General features: G+C 43.2%; 2 protein-coding genes across 6 annotated transcripts; one reads left to right on the top strand and one right to left on the bottom strand.

Annotated features, from left to right (window-relative positions):
* Positions 1–475: 475 nt before the first annotated feature.
* On the top strand, positions 476–7,246 carry LOC123076766 (rust resistance kinase Lr10-like). Of its 5 annotated transcripts, XM_044498883.1 has the most exons (4): positions 4,372–5,456; positions 5,564–5,708; positions 5,818–5,836; positions 5,914–7,246. In XM_044498883.1, exons 1-4 carry the CDS (start codon positions 4,714–4,716, stop codon positions 6,900–6,902), a joined length of 1,896 nt encoding a protein of 631 aa, XP_044354818.1. In that variant the 5' UTR covers positions 4,372–4,713; the 3' UTR covers positions 6,903–7,246. The 5 variants fall into 5 exon arrangements, with proteins under 5 accessions (XP_044354821.1, XP_044354822.1, XP_044354819.1 ...); XM_044498886.1 differs by lacking the exon at positions 4,372–5,456 and adding an exon at positions 476–730 and having other exon boundaries at positions 5,564–5,733; positions 5,818–7,246; XM_044498884.1 differs by lacking the exon at positions 4,372–5,456 and adding an exon at positions 2,307–2,383 and having other exon boundaries at positions 5,564–5,733; positions 5,818–7,246.
* LOC123076767 (rust resistance kinase Lr10-like) lies at positions 1,279–4,388 on the bottom strand. The gene is made up of 3 exons (XM_044498888.1): positions 3,606–4,388; positions 2,493–2,516; positions 1,279–2,357 (listed from the first exon to the last, which is right to left on the bottom strand). The coding sequence occupies exons 1-3, from the start codon at positions 4,378–4,380 to the stop codon at positions 1,279–1,281; spliced, it is 1,878 nt and encodes a 625-aa protein (XP_044354823.1). The 5' UTR covers positions 4,381–4,388.
* Positions 7,247–8,511: the final 1,265 nt, after the last annotated feature.

Raw genomic sequence — 8,511 nt, forward strand, 5'->3', positions numbered from 1 at the left:
TCAAAACTGGGTAGTGGGACACAACTAGTGGTGTAAATGATAAAACCTCTATAAAAAGTTCACATAGTTAAAGTAATGTTTCGTGTCATTAAAACAATGTCCAATGCGTATTTGAAAAATGTTTGAGATTTTTTTTTTTGCCAAAAATCTTTGAGAAAACGTATAGGATATATATATATATATATATATATATATATATATACGAAAAAAGAACGTATAGGATATATTTGAAAATGTTCCATGTGTACCAAGAAAATGTTTTTTTGCGGGCTAGGTACCAAGAAAATGTTGCACTGTATACTATATGTACGACGTGTACAAAAACATTAGAAATGTGTTAAAAATAAAAATAAACAAAGAAAAAAAGAAAAAAAACTGAAGAAATGCTGAAAAACTAAAAAAAGATTAAAAAACAATAAAGAAACACAGAGAAAAAAAACTCGAGGCCTACTTGGATCTACACCCGTCCCCTTCCGCCGCCGGCCGCCCCACATTTCACAGAAGAATAAAAAAAGAGCTGCTTTACTCCCGTCCCCTGCCGCCGCCGCCGGCCGCCCCACCACACTCCCCGACGGAGCTCCGGCGGGGGAGGCGGCGATCTAGACCGCCCCCCGCCCCGGACACCCTCGCGCTCCCATGGCGCCAGCCACTCTCCCGTGCCTGAGCATTTTCCTTTTCCCGCAGCCGCCACCGCCGCCGTCTCCGGTAGCTCGCCGCCGCACCGAGAAAGGTGAACCTCCTCCTTCCCTTTTCTCTCGTGTGCATTACCATCTCGTGTGCCTACTTAGTTACCTTGGCCTGAGTAGGATTCCTTCCGAGCACTTGGACATGGATTGCTGCTGGTACAGATCCGGCAAGGAGACGAGGACGAATTTCAGTGAGGCTGAACTCCGGCTAGTACATGGTAAACGACAACTATTTACCATGGCTTGTACGCCAGTTTGCAGTCTGTTGTGGAATCGGATGTCTTGCCCCCGTACTTACACTACATGGTGACAGTAGCAAATTAGCTAACTGTAAGTTGAGCAGCAATTTCTGAAACACACAAATGCCACCACATGGTGACCGATGGCTTTCTGTCCGGTGTGCCGACCACCACATTGCAGACCATTGCAGACGATTGCGATAGTTCACATGACGAGATGCCGTACAGTTTACCATTAGACTGCTTATCGAGCTGAAAATCAAGTGTCATACACAATACAATAGGCATTACTGCAACAAATTAAGTCTCAGTGTCCAAAAGAAATACATTCAGAGTCGCAGTGAAACAAATCTTTAGATTTGCGGCATGGGGTGGCCCGGAGACGAAACAAATGGCTTGGGGGGCATCGTTAGACTCTGCAAGGTTCCTGTTAACATGTTCAACACTTTGGGCATGGACGGGCGATTTTTTGGGTTCCACTGAATGCACCACAGTGCCACAATGGCCAGCTTTCTTACTGTATCCTTCTCTTCTTGCGTCATGTCCCTTGATGATTCCAGTTCTTGCCCCGTGCTTATTTTCTCATATATCCATTCTGGGATGTAAACCTCGTTTTGGTTCTCAATCCATGGATCCGAGTTCCTCCTCCCGCTAACCATTTCCAGCACCAGCATGCCAAAGCTATAGACATCGGACTTACTTGATATTCTCCCAAAGTTCCGAGAATACAGTTCTGGCGCAATGTAACCCGTTGTTCCTCTCGCTGCAGTCAGCGTGACGATGCTATGATCCCTTGCACACAGCTTTGCAAGCCCAAAATCTGAAATCTTTGGACTGAAGCTGTAGTCTAGCAAGATGTTGTGAGGCTTGATGTCGAAATGGAGGATCCGCTGATTGCACCCTTGATGCAGGTATTCGATTCCTCGTGCAATGCCTGATGCTATGTCCAGCATTTTATTAGGTGCTAATAGCTCTCGATAAATATCTGATTCCTGTGCGAATATATACTTCTCTAGTGATCCGTTAGGCATGAATTCATACATAAGAGCACGCCTTGTTCCATCTGAGCAGAATCCCAAGAGACGGACCACATTAGCATGGTGGATCCTACCAATGGTCGCAACCTCATTCATGAACTCTTCCCCGTCACTCTTTGAGTTCTCCAGCATCTTTACTGCCACGGGTACTCCATTTGCCAGCTGACCTTTGTATACACTTCCAAATCCACCCTGACCCAGTTTATCTTTGAATCGTCTTGTTACCTTTTTAACTCCAGAGAACGTGTACCTTGTTGGTTTTGATGTGCCATATGCCTTGAGAAACATTTCAATTTTCAAACGCACCTCTTCATCAACCTTTGATTTTAGGGACCGATAGAGTGCTGTGGCTGCCGTCAACAAGAGAACAACAAATGTGGCTACCGATGATGTTGCTGAAAAACAAGAATGCAGGCAAATAGTGAGTTATACTTGGATTGAAAGAAATCCTGCTTTCTTTCCTTTCGTCTTATATTAGATAATAAAATGCAAGAATAAGAGTAATAAACAAAAAGATGTATGCATAATACCTGCAATGACTTTCACACGTGAACCTGCATGTAGGAAATAACCGATTTAGATTTTGCTTGGAAAATAAAATAATAGAATCCAGGCAATTTCAATTTCTTCTATAAAAGAGAAAATGGCTACTGATTTTTTTCGTTAAATAAGGCACCAACTCATGTCAATTCTGTGTTGATGGAATTGAAAAGAGATTCAATTCATGCGGGTGGGACATTATAGCAGTGTCCACATGACAGTATGGTAATTTGTAATAAACACAGATCAGTAATATATGGTGAAAAAAAAATTAAATTGGGCATTGCTACAATTCTTGAACAAGTGAGAAAACCTAACAGCTTAAGTTAATAAGATAAGCACCATAAATCCGACTTGATATAATATGTTGAATTTAAATCCGACAGATATATTTGAACTAAGAGCAGCGCATGTAGGTTTACCAAAGAACACAATTATCGTATTGACATATTGTTTTCCGAACTACTGAAGAGCATGCTAGGTTCATAAAATAACATAATGATGAAACTATTTGCATATATCTGAACTTTCTTGGACATCATTTTTTTCTTCTTCAGTAATAACTTCAAAAGTATGAGCATCACAAAAATGCAGTTTAGTTGGGCTGGAATTCAGGCCTTCTTTCCAGAAGGTGTCATAACACTTATAACATGAATCTACCTCATTGGCTTGTCAGCATAATCATGAAGTTTTTTCATCCCTGAGCTTCTTGATATGGCTGTTCAAGCATGATTATTTCCTCAATATAGTGAATAGTGTGTTTAACTGTTTAGAGATTTTTTTCCCTGTAAACCAGCCTGTTTATCAGAAATTTCAGAGCTAAACATAGTCGCTGTTTCTGAAACAATGTGATACTTTTCTAGTAAGAATTTAACTACAAAATGGGATACTGTTCATCTTGTATATGCTATCTGTATGGGTAAGTGTGAAATATTTACTGTACTCAGATATGTGGTAAACAGAGACATTTGCATATATAGCAAATGGTGTATAAAAAACTGTTCTTTATTTGGATCATTTAGGTACTCTTGTCAAAAATAATTTAACGCATGCAAATATTCAGAACAAATCCTTGGATGCTTAAGAATTACTAGAAACGATACCTTGGTGCTTGCAGAATGCTTGCCTGCGTTGTGAGCTGAATCCGCAGGGATGCCCGTTTTTCTCGCAGTCTTGACAAATGTTGGTTATGTTAGGAACCGACCAAGTCAAGGTTGTCTCACCAAATGCAATGACTCTTTTGGCTCTTTCGGTGAATAACCAAACAGATTTGATATCATAATCCCGCGGCGTTTGAATACCGTTTGAAACCACTGTGCAGTCTAAGGGAAGAATATACATTGGTTCACTGCCGTCCATCAAATACATGAACTGGCTTGTGTTGCTCATGCAAGAGATTGGGCCAACAATACTGTCCCCCGTACCTGGTATTGTACCGGCCTTCTCTGTTGCTATCAACTCTCTTGAACAGCGTACCAGGATTGCAGTTTCACCCCTGTAACTGTCAGGTATGTATAGACTAGTTGATAGATTGGTGGCAGAGATCTTCTGAAGGGGGCACCTAGTCCATGATTCTTCAAGCGGGATGACATTCAGGAGACCAAATCTGTAGTCGATTGCAGTGACCTTGCATAGTCCAAGGATTGGGTGAAGTAGGATGGTATCTGCTTCCCTAGAGCATGCTAGCTCCAAGCCAGGTGCTCCACAGGATGGGGTGCTGGTTGCAAGGCGGAACGGAAATCGGATCTCTGTTCCGCCTTCGATGCACCTGGATGGTGGGCAGTTATTGAAAAAATCTCCCTCGCTAGTTGCTGTTGCCCTGTTGATTCCATAGTCAAGATCTAGGAACAACAGAGCTAGAACCAAAGCTTCAAACATTTCTGTGAAGAATGAAGGTAAGGAGGAAATGAGATGAAGCCACCTTCTTGTAATGTTGAAATCATAAAGAAGAAATATCTTGGCTACCTTTCTTCCTTATCTTCCAGGATGTTGCCTTTGACAAGTCAAAGTCTATCTTCCTGTACACTAGTTTGACTAAGAAAACCAGCAATCAGGTGGCACACCAGGCTTGACTATTCTTCCTCTTGTGTCTCCATCAGTCCATATGCACCAGAAAACACGTATGTCATTCAAGACCAGGCTTCGATAATTAGCCTTCTTCTTAACTCTAGCACCGGCTTCCATGCCTGATCCTGCATCTGTGAAGCTCTCATGACGAACTCCGTTGCATTTCCACGTTCCATTATACTCCAAACATTAGTAATCTCCTCCACACTTTCAGTTCTTTTAGCCAAGACTGGAGCAGAAGATACTCTCAGGCAAGCAGTTTGCCCCTCTTTCTCCTGTGGACATCTCCAAGACATCAAGCATCCTTTCCGTTTAGGAGGTGATCCGCCTGGTTGTGGTCTTCAAGAATATGAGCTAGTTTGTAGCGATAGCCAGGCTATAATTCACATCGACACGGGAAGATATCTCGTCACTAACATTTCCTACAGCGACTCTGTTTTCTGGGTTGTTGATGCCAGTTTGGATAATAGCACCATCTGCCCTATTCCTCAGAGGAATCAACGCCCTTATATCTATGGATTGCAATCAGCTAACACGATACTGCTCTATCCGGATTCAGGCCAATGGGCCGCCTTTGTGAGTTGTTCACGCATGATAAAAAATAATGCTATTTATAGGCCTGTTGCTTGCCGGAGCACCAACACTTCTTTTGTTTATGTGTTGACTACCGTGCTTTCTTATTGGTCTAAACATGTTGAGCCTTCACGTGGATACTTGCCCATGACTCCTCTGGGAAGTTGGCATCCGAGGCCAAATGGTTTTGCAAGTTATGATTATGAAGATGTCGTAAAATTTATGAGGACAGGGTTTGCTGTTAGATTTCCTGTATATTTTGCTCCCTGGACATATTCTAGGATCATCAACAGATGCCTGAATGATTCAATGAGGTGAGTCTGCATTCTGTGGACTAGATACTTCTCTCTCTGGTTGCAATTTCTGCCTCGAATTAGATTAAGCTGTTTATCTTCTCACCAGTCCCTGTTATTACTTGCAGTAACTTCCACGAAAAGATGTCTAGTTCAAACATCCTAAATCAGACTTTGGCTATTGTTGGCATCGACATGCATTTCTTGAGATGTGTAAATGACCACTCCTACCAAACGAAATTATTTTGGGCAGCGGTGGTCATGGTATCTGCCATAAGTATTGTGAAGTTCATTATTGGTAATGACAGAATCGCCCAATGCTAAGAATTACAGCTCCATGATTGTATACATCTAACTTTATTCTGCAATCTTGTTTATGCAGTGTTTGCAATACTATCCAGGTTGGTGTTTGCACCATTGTCCGTATTGACCTTCCTTGCCTACAAGTACTGGCTAACAAAGATATCAGTTGATGCAGTTGAGAGGTTCCTCCAGATGCAATTAGCTCTTGGCCCAACAAGGTACGCTTACACAGACATCACTGCGATCACTAGCCACTTCAAGGAGAAGCTGGGCCAAGGAGGCTATGGTTCCGTGTACAAAGGTGTGCTTCCCGGTGACGTCCATGTTGCCATCAAAATGTTGGTCAGTTCCATGTCCAATGGAGAAGAATTCATCAGTGAGGTGTCCAGCATCGGAAGCATTCACCATGTCAACGTAGTGCGTCTGGTGGGTTTCTGCTCGGAGGAAATGAGGAGGGCTCTTGTCTATGAGTACATGCCTCATGGATCTCTTGAGAAGTACATCTTCTCGCCAGAGAAGAGTTTCTCCTGGGACAAGCTCAATCAGATTGCTCTGGGCATTGCCAGAGGGATCGACTATCTGCACCGAGGGTGCGATATGCAGATATTACATTTCGACATCAAGCCTCACAACATCCTGTTGGACAGTGACTTCACCCCAAAAATCGCTGACTTTGGACTGGCGAAACTGTACCCCAGGGACAACAGCTTTTTGCCGGTGAGCGCTGCGCGGGGAACAGTTGGCTACATAGCTCCTGAGATGGTGTCCCGTAGCTTTGGCGCCATATCGTCCAAGTCTGATGTCTACAGCTTCGGGATGTTATTGCTGGAGATGGCCGGTGGGCTAAGGAACGTGGATCCACGAGCGTCAAGGAGCCAGACGTACTACCCGGCATGGGTATACAATCAGCTGTGTCGGCAAGAGGTGGGTGAGATCTCGGAGGCTGTTGGTATCCATCAGGTGGAGAGGAAGCTGTGCGTCGTTGCGCTTTGGTGCATCCAGATGAAGCCAGACGAGCGACCGGCGATGAGCGAGGTGATAGACATGCTCGAAGCTGGCATCGATGGCCTGGAGATGCCTCCTGAGCCATTCTTCTGCGGGGACGAGTACGCTCCTGCTGCAGATTCTTCAGTATTATCAGAGATAAGTTCATTCTCAGAGTGAAATGCCTATACATCGTAACTTTGGACCAAATTTTGTCCTCTACCCACCTCAGGTGCGCTCAGCAAGTCAATATTTGTTTTGGAAGGTTTGAAAGTGTAAGATTATCCTTGGTTAGATTTGGACCTACCACAGAAGGTTCTGTTGTGTCCAATGTGAAGAAGATACTCTTTTCTTAATACAAATACTCTTTTTCTTAATACGAAGAGAAAACATCGAAAATGATGATGCAAATTGTAAATGTGAACCTGGAGAGAACTGCTTTCTGTAAAATAATGCCATTGATAATCCCATTGGCGCTGTTGTTACTGTTTCTGTACAATATTGATCTCATTCAGTTGAATATTTGAATGGCAGCGCATTGTGGGATGCTGTGGTATTTGTTCACCAAAGTGTATTCTTTTATGGATGTAATTGCACAAAATTTGCATGGATTTGTGGTGTTCTTGGCAGGAAGAGATGGCGTGACGATCATGCCGGGGTTTCATATCCTGCGAACGGATATGAAACGTTTTGCTGCAGGAGCAATCATCATTCCTGCAACACATGTAAGTGCAAAACTTTCATCATTTCACTACAGAAGTTATTGAGAGATGGCCTTACCTTAACTGAAACTCCATAGAAGGAGCAGTATCATCAACAAGAAGAACCAAAGGAGAGGTGCCCTTCCCATCTGCTGCAATTTGGAGGTTACTGAAAGCTTTGCCGTTCTTCTTATGCTCTGCTTGTTATTCAAGTTACACACCCACACAACCTGTAGCGTCGCCCATAGGCTTCTCTCTTCTCTCCTGCGACGCAAGGTTGATTTTCCTCTCAAACATTCACACAGAAGGATCAGAGCTACTCCTAGCACATGTTAATTATGAAGTTCAGGAACTCTGTTTCACGCAAAAGTTCAGACACGGAGGCAGGGAGGGATATATAGACAGAGTGCTGTGCTGTGCTGTTTGTTGCTAGTTCAAAAAAGATCATAATCTCCGGTGAGGAGTAAGATGAGCATCACGAGCAGCAGGAGTATCTTCGCTGCTGCTGCTGTTTCGCTTTCTGTCATGGTTCTTGAAGCAGAAAAGCAGAAACAAAGCATGTCGCGTCCATCCTTGAACTCTCAAGTGTCAACTGAACCTCTGCCGAATCCTGTACAAACCTATCCGCCTTTCTTTTTTCTGAATTTTGCCGTGATCTGGTGTAACATCAAATAAGGCGCATTTTATGTAGCTCAAATCCCGACCGTCGACATTACCCATGTGCCGCTTGAACATATTTGCTTACTTGTATGGGGTCCTGTGATTACTTTTATTGGTGGTTTCAAATAGTATCTGAGTTTCGTGGATGATTTTAGTTGTTTTACATGGATCTATCTTCTAAAATGCAAATCTGATGTCAAGCAAGGCTTTTATACACTTTCCAATAGCATGTTGAACGCATGCTAAACACCAAGATTGAGGCCATATAATCCTGTGGGGGAGGGGGCTGCAATTGTCTATCTAGGTATTTCAAAAGGAAATGTATCGCACTCACACGTCGAGGTTGATTTTCACTTTCGGAGAGAGAAAGTGGCTATAAGAGCTGTTGAAGTACGATTTGTTTCCTTGGTATATCAGGTCCCGGTCTC

This window comes from Triticum aestivum, chromosome 3D (assembly GCF_018294505.1).
Source record: "Triticum aestivum cultivar Chinese Spring chromosome 3D, IWGSC CS RefSeq v2.1, whole genome shotgun sequence".
Lineage (NCBI taxonomy): Eukaryota > Viridiplantae > Streptophyta > Magnoliopsida > Poales > Poaceae > Triticum > Triticum aestivum.

What these genes read in the sequence shown, in the direction of transcription:
- LOC123076767 (XM_044498888.1), bottom strand. Translation starts at nt 4,380, where the DNA reads ATGTTTGAAGCTTTGGTTCTAGCTCTGTTGTTCCTAGATCTTGACTAT. An exon ending in AGCATTCTGCAAGCACCAAG is followed by an intron (nt 2,517 to 3,605) that starts GTATCGTTTCTA and finishes TCCTACATGCAG; the next exon opens with GTTCACGTGTGAAAGTCATT. An exon ending in ACGTGTGAAAGTCATTGCAG is followed by an intron (nt 2,358 to 2,492) that starts GTATTATGCATA and finishes CTTGTTTTTCAG; the next exon opens with CAACATCATCGGTAGCCACA.
- LOC123076766 (XM_044498882.1), top strand. Translation starts at nt 4,714, where the DNA reads ATGACGAACTCCGTTGCATTTCCACGTTCCATTATACTCCAAACATTA. An exon ending in TGCCTGAATGATTCAATGAG is followed by an intron (nt 5,457 to 5,563) that starts GTGAGTCTGCAT and finishes TATTACTTGCAG; the next exon opens with TAACTTCCACGAAAAGATGT. An exon ending in TATTGTGAAGTTCATTATTG is followed by an intron (nt 5,734 to 5,817) that starts GTAATGACAGAA and finishes TTGTTTATGCAG; the next exon opens with TGTTTGCAATACTATCCAGG.